The 18995-nt window shown below is 53.5% G+C and overlaps 1 protein-coding gene across 1 annotated transcript; it reads left to right on the plus strand.

Annotated features, from left to right (window-relative positions):
- The first annotated feature begins 247 nt into the window (after positions 1-247).
- On the plus strand, positions 248-17814 carry FOXRED1 (FAD dependent oxidoreductase domain containing 1). Its single transcript, XM_048827636.2, has 11 exons — positions 248-411; positions 4224-4444; positions 5766-5876; positions 6664-6782; positions 7727-7821; positions 9199-9300; positions 10805-10878; positions 11936-12096; positions 12626-12755; positions 13671-13775; positions 14304-17814. Exons 1-11 carry the CDS (start codon positions 282-284, stop codon positions 14556-14558), a joined length of 1503 nt encoding a protein of 500 aa, XP_048683593.2. The 5' UTR covers positions 248-281; the 3' UTR covers positions 14559-17814.
- The last annotated feature ends 1181 nt before the right edge of the window (positions 17815-18995 follow it).

Raw genomic sequence — 18995 nt, forward strand, 5'->3', positions numbered from 1 at the left:
CGGAGCCAGCAGTAGCGTCATTGATTGGCCCCTTATGGTAAAATGCCCGCCCCTGAAGAGGTGGGTGCCGGAGCACGGGGCCGGCGGATTGGTCAGTCCCCGTTCGTGGGCGAGGTCCAATCGGGGAAAGGCAGACATGGAGGACGCGGATTGGAGGCTTGCCCGGGGGGTGGAGTAGTGTGGTTGGAGGCTATTGGTCAGCGCGGGGACGGCGGGCGGGGGCGGGGGCGGGGGCGGGGCCTGCCGGCGGCCCGCGTGGGGGGTGGGCTGGTCTGGCCGGCATGATCCGGGCTGGTCGCTTGTGCCGGGGCTTGGGGCGCCCCCGCCCCCTCCCCCTCCCCGCCGGGGGCTCCGCGCCACGGTCCCGCCAGCTCCGCACCGGCCTCCCGCAGCGCCGGGACCTCTTCAGAGGTGGGGGGGCCCGGGGGGCTGGGGCGGAGAAGGGAGGGGGAGTCTCCGGGCTCGGCTGGGGGGGGGTCCGGGCTCGGCTGGGGGCTGGGGCGGAGATGGGAGGGGGAGTCTCCGGGCTCGGCTGGGGGGGAGTCCGGGCTCGGCTGGGGGGGGGTCCGGGCTAGGCTGGGGCGGAGATGGGAGAGGGAGTCTCTGGGCTCGGCTGGGGGGGGGGGGGGGGTCCGGGCTAGGCTGGGGCGGAGATGGGAGGGGGAGTCTCCGGGCTCGGCTGGGGGGGAGTCCGGGCTCGGCTGGGGGCTGGGGCGGAGAAGGGAGGGGGGGGTCCGGGCTCGGCTGGGGCGGAGAAGGGAGGGGGGGGTCCGGGCTCGGCTGGGGCGGAGAAGGGAGGGGGGGGTCCGGGCTCGGCTGGGGCGGAGAAGGGAGGGGGAGTCTCCGGGCTAGGCTGGGGGCTGGGGCGGAGATGGGAGGGGGAGTCTCTGGGCTAGGCTGGGGGCTGGGGCGGAGATGGGAGGGGGAGTCTCTGGGCTCTGCTGGGGGGGGGGGGTCCGGGCTCGGCTGGGGGCTGGGGCGGAGAAGGGAGGGGGAGTCTCCGGGCTCGGCTGGGGGCTGGGGCGGAGAAGGGAGGGGGAGTCTCCGGGCTCGGCTGGGGGGGAGTCCGGGCTCGGCTGGGGGCTGGGGCGGAGAAGGGAGGGGGGGAGCCCGGCTTCGGCGAGGGCCTGGAGCTCCCCATGGCATCGGGGTGCGATGTTCCGCCCGGCTGCCGCAGGACGGTCCCAGCTCCCTGGTCCGGGAGCGCCCCCAGCAGGGGCTGGGCATGGCCTGGGGCTGAGGGGTGCGCTCACCTGCTCAGCGCCCCTCCTGCCTTTGCCCTGTCGCGGATGGAGCGACTTCCCCAGCGGGCTGTGCCCAGAGACCTGCTGCCCGGGGCTAGCCACCTTAACCCGCCTGCCTCAAGGCCTCCCTGCCCTGCAAGGGGCCGGGGGAGGCCTCCTCTCATGGCTCAAGCAGAGGGCTGGGAGCCAGGACCCCTGGGTTCCATCTGCAACCTTGGGCAGGGTCCTGCCTCTCCCCATGTCTCGGTTTCCCATCTGTATGAGGAGGGGGAGGGGGGTTATTTGTAATCCTGGATCAGGACCCCCTTGTGCTAGGGCTGTACAAACACAGAACGGACACTTAGCCTGGCTATCGGGCTAAATTCATTCTTGTTCCTAGAATGCTCTGAACTCAGGTAGAAGGTGCTAGAGGTGGGCAAAGTGTCACCCCATGGGCACGTGGTGCCAGGCAACCCAAGCTCCCCTATGTTAATCGGAGTTTGTCACAGCGGCTGGGTTCACTCTTAACCCACCTTTCATATTTTTCCTACAACTTTAGTCTCTTGTGGCCAAGTTGCTCCCCAGCGGCCTCGTCATTGGTGTCTCTCCAGTGGGTAATTCATCCCCTTAATTTTAGCGTTAAGAGGCATGTAGTGGAGAGGGCACTGGATGGGACTCAGAAGAGCTAGGTGAACTTCCTGGCTCTGCCATTGGCCTGCTGGGTGACCATGGGCAAGTCATGTCTCTCTGTGCCTCAGTTTCCCCATCTGTAAAACAAGGCTAACGATACTGACTTCCTTTATAAAATGCTTTGAGATTTGTGGATGAAAAGCACTATATAACATTAGGTATTACTATTGAACATGTTTATAAAGACAGGTTGTGAAATTGGATTCATCCAGCTCTTAAAGATAAATACCAGGGGTCAGATTCCAACCTGTTGGTAGCGAACTTTGATCCATGTCCTGTGTAACAATGAATATGTGATGCACAGGGGCGGTGGAAAGAGACTGAACTCTATTTCCTGGGCTCAGTTACATGACCTTGATAAGGGTTACAAAAGGTTAACAGGCTTGTCACATCGCAGTAGTCAGTGACTCCAGTGGCTACTGCTAGCTATGGGATCAGCTTTGGATGGATGCCACATGTGATAAGAAAAGAGTGACATCTCGGTCTCTGGGTTTCCATTAAATATTGGGCTGGCATTGGAACTGGATCACGTGACCACGTGCTGATCTAGATCGCTAACCTGCATGCCAAGAAGGGGAATCTAAAGAGTGTACCCCAGAATGATGCACAAATGACTGGCCTCTGGGGAGACTAGAATTTATCCTCTTGTTTCCATGGATTCCATATATGCTGTTCTGTTGCATATTCAAAGCAAACGTAACCTCTGTGTGGGTCCCACGCAGCAGAGAAATAAAACTACCAGTGACTGCAGCAAGCTGGGTGGTGACCTGGACATGACATGATATAAGAGAGAAGATGCTTTTTTATTGAGTCTCAGGCCAGTTGTCAAAAAAAAATCTCTTCCAAAACCACCATCGCCATTGGCACTGTTGTCTCCCTTGTTGTCAGTCTGAGCAGAGAAGTCAGGGAATGAATGGGGAGCTGGGACTCAAGTAATTTCTTGGCCCCAGGCGGTCCCTCGAGGGCAAGACTGAGGCCGTATTGGCTGGGCAGTGACAGGGCACCTGCAGAACCTGAACAGAAAAGTTGATTTCCAGGGTTGTCAATTAAGTGGATTCAGTGCAGGTGAAAGATGCTCAACAGAGAAAAAAGTCAATGTAAATCATAGAATATCAGAATTGGAAGGGACCTCAGGAGGTCATCTAATCCAACCCCCTGCTCAAAGCAGGACCCATCCCCAATTTTTGCCCCAGATCCCTAAATGGCCCCCTCAAGGATTGAACTCCCAACGCTGGGTTTAGCAGGTCAATGCTCAAACCGCTGAGGTATCCCTCCCCCACTTCCAAGACTGGACTGAGGAGCATGTGGTATTTACACGGTAAGGCTTGATCAAAAAGGATGCTGTCAGACTGAGCAATGAGCCTAAGAAGCAAGGAGTCCCATAGCTGGGATTACACTGGGTCTGAGAGCCAGAGACTGCTCTGCTCCTAGCACCATATAGACTAAATCTGGGTCTCTCCAGCAGCAGAGTTCCTGTGGAGTGTAGCTTTCTTATAGGCTGGGGTGATCCCAGTTCATTAAGGGCTTTAGAGGTTAGGACTAGGACCTTAATTTCTGTCCTGGACCAAACGGGGAGCCAGTGGAATGTACAATACACACGTGTGACGTGTTCATATTGGCCTTGGTTAATGAGATACGCTGATGCAGGCTGAGCCATGTCAGTTTAATTTAGCCCTAGATTGAATGAGGTGCAGTCATCTAGCACGCAGGTGGTGCTGTGAATCTCAGTGGCTATATCCTCATCTGAAAGCAGGGAAGGCGGTTTCCTGCCACACAACGAGGGAAGGAAGAATTCCTCGCCCTAGTGGTAATCTCTGCATCCAGGGTTAGTCAGGGGTTTGGCAGTACCTTGAGGCTTTTTGCACCACCTGCTTGGTCTGATGGCTCAGTTGTAGGTGAAGTTAGAGCACTTCAGTCTTTCCCCTTCCTAAAAACATCATTTGTGACTTTCCTGGGTTGAACCAGAGCCGAATGATCTTTGTCCACCTGCAGAACTCCCCCAGTTGTCGGGACGTCTTGGGGATGGCAGAGGCTGTATCAGTGGAGAAGGGAGATGTGCCGTTATCTGCATGTCACTGGGCCTGGGCCTCGTGACTTTACCACATGGTTAATGGAAAACAGAGAAGGGAAGTGTGTCTTGAGCCTTGCCTGAACTTGCCCAGCAAACGCAGTGCCCCTCTGCCTAACACTGCCCCGCTCTCCCTGCGTTCCACTTGCATAGCCCTGTTTGGGCTGGTGATTGCTCCTGCTGTCTGGATTTCTCATGCTGGAAGAGGGTGAGCCAGCTAACAATCCCGTCTCTCTTTACAGACCTGGAGAAGGAGGTGGTGAAGTTCCAGAAGAAGTTAAAAGAGAGCCTCCCGGGCAGTGATTGGGACCCCTTGGGTACCACAAAGGGTCTCCCTCCTGAGCGCGCAGATGTGGTCATCGTGGGGGGAGGGGTGATGGGCTGGTCCGTGGCCTACTGGTTGAAGGCGCTGGAGCCCCGGAGAGATGCGCTCCGAGTGGTTGTGATTGAGAAGGACCCAATGGTAAGTTACCCCTGGGAAGGCTACCACTAAAATATGCAGCATCCCGGAGTCTCGTTTAGGCAAGGGTTTAGAAAATGAGCTGAACTCCAAGTGCTGTGGCTGCACTGCAGACCCAACCCACCCTGTCCCCCTCCTTGCACCAGATCTCCCTCCCCCCACAAGGAAGATTCGCGTCCATAAAAGGTGAGCATCTTAGCCACCAGAGCAGTTGGGGCAGTGGAATGGGCTCCCCCGGGAAGGGCTGGAGGCTGCAGAGGCTGATCAGAGAAGGGGTCAGTGGGGAAGGAGTTAGTGACTGGCCCTGCAGAATCATAGACTATCAGGGTTGGAAGGGACCTCAGGAGGTCATCTAGTCCAACCCCCTGCTCAAAAGCAGGACCCATCCCCAATTAAATCATCCCAGAGATCAGGGTTGGGCCGGGTGATTCAGTAGTGACTCTAAGACCAGCATACAGGGGGTTACAATGTTCCAGCCCATTTATTTTGATCAAGGACTCCCATGTTCCATGGTGTTAAAATAGATCAGCACCTGTGTGTTCACCTGTGTGGGCAGAGCCAGGACACACCAGTAGGTCACTTGGCCTCTGCTGTGTCTGCATTGGAGCTTGATAAATTTAAGAATGGGATTGTATGGGGCTGCCTGTACTGACCCAGGAGGTCCCTTCCAGTCCTGAGATCTTCTGATTTGTCTTTGCATCTGTGAGTTCGTCCTTGTTCCTCACCATCCTATTTCTTTACCCATTAATGACCAGGATGGGGCTGCTGCGGGCTTTGGCCACCCATAACGGGGTAACTGCATCCCTGCTCTTTTAGGGTCTCTGTAACGTCTAGGCTAACCCCCTGCAAATGCTAGGCTAGGGACAGCATGTGGGGGCAGGGCTTGCTAATGCGAGATGCAGCCTCAAGGTCAGTGGTTGGACTCCAGCCCAGGTTGGAAGGGACCAAAAGTTGATGCCATCTGCAAGATGTTTGGTGGCCTCTCCAGTTCCCAAAGGGCAAGTGCCCACATCACCCCGTTGATAGTCTCAGGAGGCCAACACAGGAGTGAATGGTTCATGGAAACTGATCTCCCCTCTGCTCACTAGAGGGAGTTTGCAGGGTTCCTTGGTAGAGCAGCATCAGGGGATTGTTTCACAGCTGCTACTTGTCCTGGCTTTGCTCCGTGAACAGGCAAGTTCAGTCCCCAGGGCTGTTGGGCCCAGGCCTTTCACCAGCACTAGAGCCTGTGAGAGGGAAGAACTGAAAACTAGCTGCCTCGTTTCTGTTCTGGTAACTCTGCCATCCTGACCATCCTTCCCCTGCCCCTTTGGCTTCCCTACAGTACTCGCAAGCCTCCACGGTGCTTTCTGCAGGAGGGATTCGGCAGCAGTTCTCCTTGCCAGAAAACATCCAGATGTCCCTCTACTCAGCATTCTTCCTGCGCACGATCAACGTACGTTACGCTGGCCAAGGTCTGAAGGGAGGTGCTAGGGCCCTGACTCTCCAGGGGCCTCAACGCCTGCAAGCGCCGTGCTAGAGAGAGTTTGGAGTCAGGAGGCTTAGGGGAGCTACAGGCATGCTGAACCGCCTTGTCGCCATGGCTGCAGGTGGAGCGTAGTATAGTTCATTTAATTAGCTGTGTGTGTGTGTGTGAGACAATGTATTCGCTGCTGCATTGCTTATACCTGCTTGTGGGCCTGAGTCTACTGCTTGCTGGTGTAAATCCGGAGTGGCTCTGGATTTACACAAGTGTCTCACATCGCTATTTCACCTGTGTCTCTTCTGGGAGAGAATGATCAGTCAGTGGCCTATGCTTAGTAATACCTCGGGCTTTCTGTTGTTCTTTGTGTGCTGAAGCACAGTACAAACAGTAACCAGGCCACATTCTGCGTGGCCACGCAAGGGATCTAGGTTCGAGTCCCATCTTCGCTCCCAAGCTGACAAGTGCTGGGAAATGTACGTAGGTGATGCTGTCGATCACTAGGGAGACTGAGGGGGCCTATGCAGCTTGTCAGCGACCCCTCTGGCAGAGCAAAAAGCCGCACTGACGGGCTCAAGGGAGGTCTCTAGCAGAGGAGGACAGGTCATTCTGAGGGGGTTGCCAAACCAGAGCAGCTCTTCCATTTTACGGGGAGATAATGCAGTGATGGTCTCTTGAATGGGTCCCAGGTCCTTCTCCCTCTGCATCTGCCTGAATCAGATCAGTGACTGGAGTGTTGACGGGAGCTCTCTGTCCCCAGGAGCATTTGGGGGTTGTGAACGAGCCGCCCATAGATATTCAGTTTAACCCCTCGGGATACCTCTTCCTGGCCTCGGAGAACGGAGCTGCCGTGTTGGAGGAGAACGTGCACATTCAGAGGTACAGCCCCTCGGCGGGTGAAACAGTGGGAGCTGGGAAGCGAGGCAGTGGATGTAGTGGCTGATATTGGCCAGCCAACCTTGTTTCAAGGCTGAGCTTGATAAGTTTATGGAGGGGGTGGTATGATGAGACTGCCTACAGTGGCATGTAGCCCATCTGCGACTGCTAGCAGCAGATATTTCTGATGGCTGGTGATGGGACACTAGATTGGGGAGGAGGGGCCTCTAAGTTACTACAGCAAATTCTTTCCCAGATGTCTGGCTGGTGGGTCTTGCCCTCAGTGTCTAACTGGGGGGGTTGGGAAGGAATTTTCCACTGGGTCAGATTGACAGAGACCCTGGGAGTTTTTCTCCTTCCTCTGCAGTGTGGGGCACGGGTCACTTGCTGGTTTAAACTAGTGTAAATGATGGATTCTCTGTAACTTGAAGTCTTTAAACCATGATTTGAGGATGTCAGTAACTCAGCGAGAGGTTAGGGGTCTATTACAGGAGTGGGTGGGTGAGGTTCTGTGGCCTGTGATGTGCAGGAGGTCAAACTAGATCATCACGATGGTCCCTTCTGGCCTTAAAGTCCCTGGATAGCGAATTCTGTAGCAAAGGGCCTTCTACTGAGAGTGCCCAGCCCTTGTGACCTTTACACTGTGGGTCTCCAGATGAAGCGTCCCTGTGTGAGGAGCAGGAAGAGAGATGGGCTTGAGCTAGCTGGGACCTAGCACATGAGGAGCTCATTAGGGATGAGGAGCCTTGTACCATTAGCATGGGGAGGAGGTCTGGAGAGAGAGAAGCAGAACTGCTATCAAGTTACGGTAAACATCCTGGATTTCCTTTTTTTTCTCCTAGTGGTTATGCTTCATTCTCTCCAGATCTTCTCCCACGTGTTTCCTAACAATAGCTGTATCAGGACTAAAACCAGCGTGTTCTAATGTATATTTAATGGCTTTTCAGGGCTGAAGGAGCTGAGGTCTGCCTTCTGTCACCAGCACAACTGAAGAAGAAGTATCCGTGGATAAATACCAATGACGTGGCTGTGGCATCCTATGGTATCTAATTGCTAGACCCCTGCTCACCCCATGGGGGAATGGAACTCCCTTTGCACATCAGTCTCACTAAATATTAGAGGAGTAAAATTAAAAAGAAAATGTAACAGATGTTTCTGAAACTACGAAAGGAACTGAAAAGACCAGCTTTCATTACAAGGGCCAATCCTGCTGTTAGATATTAAGTGCAAAACTACACTTAAATGCCATGTTAGGGCTGAAAAATCAAAGTCCAGAGTAAGAGAGTGCCAAAAATTAAGGTTTCTGATAAATATTTAACACAGCTTGTTACATGTCTTGTCTGTTTCATGGCACATCTCTAATAATAAAACCAACAGTATAACGGCTTTCATTTAACAAGGCAGATGGGAATATCATTAAGATTGTATGTACAATATGGCCATGTAAACGTAACTTTTGGGTGGTTGATTTCTCAATTGTACACTAATATTTAGGTTTTTGCATTTAATTTCCCTGTTTTTTCCTTGGGGAAATAGAGGGGAGAAACTCGGCAATACTTTTTCTGACCGATCTGCAGAGAACACGCTTAACTGAAGGCATCACTGCATCAGACTGGGGAGGGGGACTAGAATTCAGATGCATTTGCGTAGAGATGCTGACTTTACATTTTCACACCTCCAAAATTATCGTACTGACTTCTTTTAAATTTGAACTGTTTTCCCTTCCCCATTGAGGTCTATAAATCAAGCCAAGTTTAAAATTTCTAGCTTCACCCATTTGAGTTATCGGAGCATAAAATGCTCAGTTGGAATGTGTGGGGAAAGTGTTTTATCTTCCTGGCTGCTTGACTTGGAAATAACAGGACTGATCTCATTCAGACTCTCCAAACAAATTCACCTTTTGGATGAGCCCAAACACGGAACCATACAGACCAATGAGAATTTGTTTGGCAAGACTGAAAAACAAAAATGGAGGTAGAATGGAAGCTGGAATTCACCCTTCATTAAAGTGCTCCTTCCTGGGAACTGGTGTAACTTTTATGTAACTATAAGTTAAATACTTGTCTGTTGCTGAATGATACCTGTATATTAAAGAAAAAAATTGATACCTTAAGCAGCAATAAACTCTAGTTGGCCTAGCTAACTCACCTCCTCTATAAAATAGGGATAATAATACATACCTTTCTGCATAATGCATCTGCTAAACGCACAGGTATTTATGCACATACTTACCTTTGTGCCTGTGACTAATTCTGTTGACTTCAGTGGAACCTTTCGTGCATAGAGTTAAGTGTGAGCACAAGTGTCTGTAGGACGGGGGCTGTACTTTGCAGGCATCCTACATGTAGGGCGCTTGTGTGGGTGAATGGTTGCTTTGTTCATGCCTGCTCTTCCATGTGACCATTTCTTCTTTCTTTAGGCCTAGAAAATGAGGGTTGGTTTGATCCTTGGTCCCTCCTCACTGCCTTCAGGAGAAAAGCAATGTCCATGGGTGTTTTTCAGTGCTTCGGAGAAGTGACGTGTAAGTGAGCCCCTCTCACTGTTTGAGGCTGGCAAGTAGTTTTGACCCCCCTGTAGGGTTGTCGCAATACCATGTGCTGAGATCCTCTCAGCTAAGCAGCGTTGTATCTGGTCATTACTTGGATGGGAGACCTCAAAGGCGCATGTAAGATTGCGAATCGTAGTGTTAGGGATTCGGTACTGATCCAGCTGGGTACTAGGGGTTGCTCAGCTGGTCCAGAGGTGTTGCTGAGCTGCTATCTTTAAAATAAGATGGAAAAATTAATACAGGTGATAAAATGAAATAAATAGCTGCCAAAACCACTTAAGACCTTGAATCAGAAACAAAAGTGTGTAGGTGTAAGTTCTGGAAATGTATTTTAGAAACAATTGATATCCTCTGTTGGCCCAGATTGGAGTCCAGGATTCTGTTTCCCCTGCCACAGTTTGCTGGGGATGTCACAGACACTAAAGCAGTGCATGTAAGGTAACTCCTTGCCCTGCTTTTGAAATCGGGGATTTCATCAGCTGTAGTAGGAGAAGCAGAGCACTGAGCTCAGGGCTTGGAACCAAAGGCTTTTTACCTGCCAAACATTTAATAAAAAAATAAACAGACAAACCTGCCAAACTTTTTCTAGTCCATTTCCTCATGTGCTCTTTTCAAATTATAGTAGATGAAGCATTGGAGAATATCTCCTGTAAGGAACAGTGCAGGCCTGTTCTCAGCGACTCACCTAAATGGTACCACATGGGACAGTCCGTTTCTGATGCCTTTGATTCTATGTTAAATTCCATGGCTGTCTATCTGAAGAACTGTGGAATGGGTAAATGAGCAGATGGGGATTAATGGAATAAGGACAGAGCTGGGAGTCAGGGGACAGCCGGTCTATTCCTAGCTCTGCCACAATATCACTACGTGACTTTGGGCAAGTCACTTAATCTCTCTGTGTCTTTGTTTCTCCATCTGTAACATGTGGCTAAGGACAGTTATCTATCTTTGTAAAGAGTTTTGAGATCTATGGCTGAAAAGCACTGTATGAGAGTCAAGTATATTTACAGCATCTATTATACATTATCTCTGATGTATTCTTGGTCTCGGGTGGTTTAGCACAAGTTACATTTCTCCGTAATCTGTCTAGTGATTTTTTCCCCCCCTTTTGCTGTGACTCACTCGTGAGCTGTGTGCCTGCCCGTTACCGATCACTGTACGTTACAGATCAGTGAGCGAACACAGGGACAGAGCAGGGATCATAAAATGTACTGAAAACAAATAAACAGCTGTTAGAGATTTTAGTTTGAATGGCTTCTTGGACTACACCTTGTGTGCTAGCGAAGGGACTGTAGGCTATTCTCTAGCAGTGATGGGTAATTCTGCACTGTGGAGAGCTGGTCTTTGTGTGTTACTTACAAGCTGTGCAAATTAGCCAGTTGTGCCTGCTGCAGATAGGCCCAGATCCTCAGAGGTATTTGAAGGGAGTGAGCAAATTGCTGTTTGCTGCATGTTTTTTTCTGTTTCTCTTTCCCAGCCTTTACCATCTCCTCCCGAGAAATAATGATGCCTGAGGGGGAGCTGACCTTCTCCCGCATTAATTATGTCCGCGTAAGTAATCCCCCAGTGGTCTGGTCCCACTGGTAGTGTCATGTCTCAGACAGGAGAGATCTGTGATGCATCCTGGGCTTGACCCTACTGATCACCTGCGTGGAAGAAAAATGATGATCTCCTAAGACATACACACTAGGGGGCTGAGTGGGGTCATACAGTTAACCCTGACCTGGGGATATTTTAACAGTGAGGGTAATTGGCCATTAGAACAGCTCCTTGAGGGTCGTGGTGGGTTCGCCATTACTTGGAGTTTTTCAGATTGAGACTGGGTGGCTTCCAAAAACCTCCACTGCAGTTCAGCCACAAGTCACGGGGCCCGGTGCAGAAGTCACGGGGCGGAATCCCCTGGCCTATGCTACACTGGAGGTCAGACTGGATGATAGCTGGTCCTTCTGGTCTTGAAATCCGAACACACTGCATAACTGAAAAAGCTTCCTTCTCCTTTGTGTGGGGCCACGTGTCCGTGGGAGCCAGGGTACCAACACAGCAATACCTCCTAGTCCAAGAACCTAGGCAGTGGGTTCCCAGAGGTGGTGGGACTCCAGATTCTACTCCCACCTCTGCCAGGGACTCATTGTGTGATGCTCCCTCCATGCTTCATTTTCTCCCCACTCTCCCCAGTGAGGTAAGTCACTAATATTATCTCACTTTAACAGATGGGGAATCTGAGGCACAGAGTGATGATGGGACTCACCCAAGACCACGTTCTGAGTCAGTGGCAGAGCCGGGAAGAGAACTGGGTTCTCTTGCGGCCCAGCCTCATGCTATAACCACAAGACCATCTTTGTCTCTCCTCACTGCTTCCTGCTCTCCAGCACCCTATGCACAGCCGCTCCTGCCCTCCCTCTTCTCTTGCTCTGCCCCATGAAGCAGTGGCTCCCCAACATCTGTTTCCAGTGCAGGGTAATTCGGGGGGGCAGTTCCCCTCTTTATTCCATGACACCCGCTCCAGTGCAGCGCTGTTGCTCTGCCTGGAAAGCCTTCAAGGGGCATCTGGCACCCAGGGCTCTTTGGGGTCTATTAAGCTCACTGCTCTCCCCCTTGTGCCTTCCAGGTCCACATGCCCAACAGTTTGGAATACCAGCCCGTGGAGTGCTCCCTGGTGGTCAATGCAGCTGGCCCCTGGTCACAGAAGCTGGCCGAGATGGCCGGCGTTGGGATCGGGCCACCCGACACCCAGGAAGGGATCAAGCTACCCGTGGAGCCCAGGAAAAGGTGCAGGTTAAATAACGTGGCGTGGGTGGGATTTGTGACACAGGATCCTTGGATGTGTGAGGTGTGGGCATTGATTTGCACATTCAGGTTTGATTCCTTCTCCGGGGACTCCCATATCTTGGCTGGGGAAGAGCCAAGTGAAGCTTCAGCGCAAGAGCTGACTAGGTTAAGCGGTCAAATGAGGTGCGTTCCCTCAGGGCGACTCCGCTGTGCTCGGGACCGTAGGGCGGCCAGAAATACCCTGCTCTCGGTTCTGTCGCTCTGGGAAGGTGGACAAGCAGAAGCCTTGGAAATTGGGAAGGCCTGGGAGGTTGGATTCTGACTGCCTGGCTTGGGTGAACACTGGCATAGTGCCCGGCGCTGTCCAGGAGGCGGATAAAAAGGCAGCCCCTGCCCCAAACTGCTCGTACCTTCCGGAAACTTCTTCCCTGGGTCTGCTCTGGCTCCCAGGGCTCTGGCTGAACCCCGGGAAGAGGAGGGGTTGGCCTTCAGTCCCTTAGCCAACTCACCCCGCCCCCGCTACCCCCAGGTATATCTTTGTGTGGCACTGCCCTGATGGGCCTGGCCTGGACTGTCCCATGCTGGTTGACACCACGCAGGCTTATTTCCGCCGGGAAGGCACGGGAGGCAACTACTTGGGAGGCCTCAGCCCACCAGAGGTGAGTCAGTCGGGGTCTCGAGGCAGTCGTAACCAGCGAAGCATCTCGTAAAGGGGGAAGCGGGGAGGGCTCAGCGGGGGAGCGATAGCCCCGTAATCGGGGGCGGGGGAGCAATGGCCCTATAGATATGGGGGGAACTGGATTTAGTGACGTCAGACTGCCCCCGCAGTCAGGACATGCCGTGATGCATGCCCCTCCCCTCACCCACAGCAACGGGCAACTCGCACCGTGGAGGCAGTCTGGGTTCAGTTAAACGGGAACCAACAGAGGGGGAGTATTTTCAATCGCTCACCAGCGCCCTCTCTGGCTGATTGATTCAGCGTTGATGAACTGCAGGGAGCATCCCGTCCTAGAAGGGAAAGGCTGCAGTGCAGGACTCAGGAGGGGGACGGTGTAATGGAAACGGCTTTTGGCAGATCCGAGTCTCCCCCCACGGACTGAGCGGCTCTGCTCCTACGCTGTCAGACACAGCCCTGGAGCACACGTAATCGGTCCCTTTGGAGTGGGGAATTTTCCATGGCAGCGATGGGGCTCGGCAGCGTCTCTCCAGCATCGGGAGCAGATGCGTCCACCCCATCCTTACAGAATCCCAGACTCGCCCGGGTCCAGTTACAACCTCCCTGGGAGCTCTCAGTGCTGGAGCTCCACAGGAGCCGAATGGAACCAGCCTGCCCCCACCAGCATCCCCGGACAGTGACCTGCTCCCCTAGACTGGGCTCTGTGGCCCCACAGCCAGCACCCAAGCCCAGCTCCGTCACGCTGCCATGCAGAACAGCCCTGCTGCCCCCTGAATGCTTGTTCTCAAGCCGCCTCTCCCAGCTCAGGCTGCTAACAGGTAGCTCCCTGCTGAGCTCTGGCACCAGGGCCGTGGGTCGCTGTCTGGGTGACAAACCCTGTCTTTGGTCCCACCCCCAGGAGGAAGAGCCAGACATCCAAGACCTGGAAGTCGATCACAATTTCTTCCAGGAGAAGATCTGGCCCCATCTGGCCCATCGGGTGCCGGTGTTCAAGTCCCTGAAGGTAACAGGCCTGTGCATCCCTGTGCTTGTTCACCTTGAGAAAAGAGGAGGAAGTGAACGCCTCTCCCTCTCTCTCCCCGTCCCGGTGGGGCTGGTCCGTGACCTGGAGAACCCCGGGGAAGGGGAAGGTTTGCCGATGTGATCGGATGGCAGTGCCCGAGCGCCCAAGCTGGCAGGGCTACAGCACATCGTATCCCTGCGGCGGTATCAGGACGGGTGGCTGGTGGGGATGATGGGCCAGTGAGAGGAGCGTCAGGAGCTACTTTAAAGTGACAGCTCTGGAGGTGGGAGGCCTCTGTCCTCGGAGTGGGAACAACACAGAGCAAGCTTCCCCCTCGTGCAGCCCTCCCCATGAGACACTCCTCAGGCGTGAGAGGTGAGTTCGGTTGATCTGTTCATTCCCGGGCGTCCCGGCTGCGGCTGCCAACATGGGGGTGTCAATGCCAGTGTGAGGTGGGGTTTCCTGGTGGATAGGTCAGTCCCACTGGCAGATGGCCTGCAGGGCCCTGAGTGTGTGTTCTTTGGGCAGGTGAAGAGTGCCTGGGCTGGCTACTATGACTACAACACGTTTGACCAGAACGCCGTGCTGGGCCCTCACCCGCTGGTGGAGAACATGCTCTTCATCACGGGGTTCAGCGGGCACGGGCTGCAGCTGTCGCCAGCGGCAGGCAGGGCTGTGGCCGAGCTCATTCTGAAAGGCAAGTTCATGACCATCAACATGGAGAAGTTCTCCTTCAACAGGTTCGTCTCTGGGGAGCAGGTCCTCGAGAGGAACATTATCTGAGAGCTTGGAACGAACCAGCCAGTTGGTGGGTCCCACCTCCTCTCCTCCCCAGAGCCGTAACACTCTGTCTGCTCCCATGAGCATCTCGGAGCTCTGCAGCCTGACGCCAGCTTGTTAGTTCAGGATCCGGATTGGAAACTGAGGTACGGAGAGAAGTGACTTGCCATAGGCCATGTCGTATGTTGGTGTCTTAGCTGGGAATAGAATCCAGGCCCCTGCTCTACTCACTGGACAGTGCTGCCTCTTGGAGCTGTTGGTTTTAACTCCTGAATCCCTCTCTCCCAGCTGTTGGCCCAATCACACCATTAGCTGCAGGAGAAAACGCGTGCTCCTGCTCAGTGATGGAGATTGCAGCACCAGGCTAGCAGCAGCCTGTACTCAGACACCCTTTCTACCTGCCTGGTGTCCCGGACATCTCTCGAGGTCTCTGGTGCTGGCTCATCCGGCCCAGAGATTGACAGCATCTGCATATCCCACAAACCATATACAGACCTCCGATAATTGCTGTGTCCAGCTACTGCTAATATGAGCCAGATTCGGCCTGGTGATATGAGGTAAAAGGCCCCACATCCCACTTCACCCCTCGGAGCCATTCACTCCCCGATCCCGCAGCAGAAACAGGCTCTCTCTCCATCAGAGCCTGTGGTACATCTACCTGTTCCCTGTGCCTAACCTCTCCAGGCTCCAAAAGGCACCAGCTCTCTTCTAGGCTCTGCTTATGCTGGGAACAGAAATTAACTGATTGGTTCCGCAGCCTATTGTCTTCCAACTCCTGCATGTAGGGTGAAGTCCTTAACAGCTGGGTGACTAAGAACATCCATGTTAGAGGCTCTTCTTATGGACCCATGGATCTTAGAGTGCTTTATCTTTATCCCACCCTCCTGTTTCTTGAGGCCTCATTTTTCTGATCAAATTCCGATTTGGCTAATCATTCTGCCTACCTCCATAGCCCTTCCAGTGCCCCTTTTCTACAGTTGTCTTCACTTCTGATCCCAAACTATTGTATGCTGTTATATGGATGTCACATTCCAGCCCAGAGGTGGCTGAATTCCAGCATTACTTAAAATGGTCCCTGTGTGTAGAATTTTAATCCCCCCCCCCCCCCCCCCCCAGGGTTGCAAAATGCTTTGGTGCCCTTTGGACTGAAGGCACTATAGGAACGGAAGTTCATTGGCACTGCTGGTCTTGGAGGAGGTGGAAAACAAACCTCCCACCACAACATGTGTCTTTACAGCCAGTGTCTTGTTATTGGCTGTAGCGATCCTCCCCTGAACGCCCTCAGGAGCACGCCATAGCAGTGCCCAGATTCACAGAGCATTAACTTCCCAAAGTGTTCTGAGATTCTTGACTGTAAGGTGCCAAGAGGAGCAAAAACTCACGAATCCCTGCGAGGAGCTGGACCACTAATTGCTCATTCTTCCTGTTGTACGTGGAGCACTGGCCAAGGCAGGAGGATAGTGCTGCTCCTCAGCCAGGGACTGACTGGATTACTCCTGAGGGAATTCTGTGCCACTGCGCATGTGCAGAATTTGTCTCCCGCAGATTTCTTTGCTTCCCTGCAGAAAAATGACTTTCTGACAGGGAAGCAAAGGGAAGCCACAAGAGCAGTCATAGGACTCCCCCCCTCTTCCCCCCAGCTGTATGTTTCAGGTGCCCAGGGCAGCTGGCAGAGAGGTACATCACTGTGGGGCAGGAGGCGAGATGGGAAGACCCAGCTGGTGGCTCCTACCCCATGCCTGGCTCAGCTGCTAGTCCCGGCTGGGCTGGGGAGAATGGGACTTCCTCTTCCCCTGCACAGCATCCGAGGCCAGGTCAGACCCATCCCCAGCTTTCTCCCCTGGCTGTAGGAAAGTCTCCAAACTGCCCCCTCACCCCACACTCTTCCTTCACCTATTGCTCCTGAGCTGCAGGGGGAGGGATCACTGTACAGGAAGCTGCTCCCCCATCTGCCTAGACCCCCTCATACCCAGACCCTCTGGCCAAGCCTCACTCCCCCATGCTCAGAACCCTGCTCCCCCTGACGACAAACCCCACTCCCTGCACCTGGACCATCCTGACAAGTCACCCATACCTGGATTCCCCACCACACTGAGCATCACTCCCTCAGCGTCTGGACACCCCCACCCCCCTCCCACTAAGCTCCCCACACCCAGACCACCACCCCTGCTGAGCCCCAACCACCTTCACCTGGACCCCCTTGCTGTGTCCCATTACCTTTGCACCCAGAACCCCCCAACAAGCCCCTCTCCATCCAGAACCCTGCACTTGGATCTCCCACTGAGCTGCCCCCACCCAGCTTGCCCCACCCAGAGCCCTCTCAACCCACACCTAGATTTTCCCCCCACACACACACTTGGATCCTCCTGTCTTTCTGAGCCTGTCTCCCACACTTGGTGCACCTGGCACAGAGGGGCAGGGCCCTGGGGTGTTTCTGGGGTAGGCCAGTCCTTGCCCTGTCTCAAGGTTGGGTGCAGCATCACTGCTGAGTCCATGTCCTGGGGGAGCTGAACAGTGATCTCCCACCTCTGTGCAGCTAGGGGCCTATGCTCCCCAATACCATGCTCGAGCAACCACATTAATTTGACAAATAAAATTTGCCAAATTTTGCAGAATTTTTAACTTTTTGGTGCAGAATTTTTTAATTTTTTTGGCGCAGAATGTCCTCAGGAGTAACCTGTTGATGTTACTTAGTGCTGACTCCATTTCAGAGGAACAGAAGTGAAGTCAGGGGTCTGCATGACCTAGAAAAGGAAAATCAAAGCTATTCCAGAGGCGACGGATCACAGCTGGCCCAGATGTGCAAGACACACACTGCTGATCTTCCCTGACTGGCACAGCATAGCCTGGATGCTTGGGCTGACTAACAGCTGAGCTGCTGCCAAACCCAGCCTGGTTTGAGATGGGCTTTCCCTGGGAAGTGGCCATTGCTGGCAGTGGTCACCCCTGCCTTAGGCTAGGAACCAGCAGGGCCAGGCTGTTGCTGTCTAGAATGCTACCACAGCTTTGAGCCCACCCTTGCCTTAAGATGAGTGTGGTGCCTGGGGGCCACAGTTGGGCACAGGGGGAGAAGGAGGAGTTTAGAAGGGGAAATAGCTCCCAGCTGCTGTCCCATCCCAAGAGTGCTGCAATCTTCTAGGAGATGACCCAGGAAGGCTGTGCCCCTCACCTACCTCTGTGCCGCTCCAATTGCATGTTAGAGATTTGTACCAGCTCCTCACTTGTGATCTGTACTGAAATAAAGTGATGATGCAGTGTGGGGCTGTGATGGTGGTGGTTGTGGGTATGTGTGTGGGGCTAAGGACAGTCTGCTCACTCCCCTTCAGGGCTGTACTGCACTTACACTTCATCCAAAGTCACAGGGAAAACTCCCATCAGCTTCAGTGAGCTGTGGTGCAGGGCCTGGCTGAGCCTGCGCGCCAGCCCCTGCCCTGTGTCACTGGCAAACCACACTGGGAGAAAGTAAGGAAGGCTGCGCAGAGCAGGGCTGTATGGGGGACCTGGGCTTGCATTTGCATCCCAGCTGGGCTGCTTACCAGACAGCTGGGAGGGGATTCAGCTGTTTTAAGGCTCTGCAGTCTTTGAGGGATGCTTTAGGGCACTGTGACCAAGTGGCCCACTCCACAGCCCCCAGCTCAGAGCTGGCCCCTCAGCTGCCCTCTAAACACTTCCTGTCCCAGAACTCCAGCTGGGTAGTGATCTATGCCCAGTTTCCATCTTCAGAAGCATGTGGTAGATGTATGGTATGTGCTACATTGAGGCTTTGCAGAGGGTTCTTAAACCCCATTGCTCTTCCTTTAATAGCACAAGGAATAGATCTATATAAAAATAACTCCACACGCTTCCCTGCTTTGCTTTCCTCACCCCTCTAGCATGTTCTTTGGGTTGGGGTCCTCCTGCTGCAGCATGTGGCCTGTGTTCAGAACCATGGAGACTTCTCTCCCTAGCCCGCTTTCTCCTAGATCAGCTGGTCCATCCACTTCCTCTTTCCTACCCAGCATTTCCTCTTGTGGCTCAGTCAAAGTCTCTCTGGTTTAATATCTCCCACCACCTGGTTCCATTGTCTACTACAGGTAACTTTCTGTTCTCCTAAACCTGGCCCCAGCCTCCTGTAGACAAACTGAGGGGGAAGTGGCTACCTCCAGCTCCAGTTGGCTGCCTTAGCATTATCTTTAGAGCAGCTTGAGAAGTCATGAAATTGAAGTACTTACCCCTTCTCCTTAGTCTGGTGGGTACCTGTACCAGGTCCTGCCAGCTGTGGTGGTTACATAGCAATAAGCTTGCTTACTTGATTCCCAGGACTCTTAAATCCTTCACTAAAAGCCAGCAATTGTGTCGATGTTACCATAACACCTGGAGCTCCCACCTGTAGCCCTGGGCAACACTCACACACACACACACACACAAAATATCCCTGCCTCAAAGAGTTTCCAATCTAAA

Source organism: Caretta caretta, chromosome 22 (assembly GCF_965140235.1).
Source record: "Caretta caretta isolate rCarCar2 chromosome 22, rCarCar1.hap1, whole genome shotgun sequence".
NCBI classification, from domain to species: domain Eukaryota; kingdom Metazoa; phylum Chordata; order Testudines; family Cheloniidae; genus Caretta; species Caretta caretta.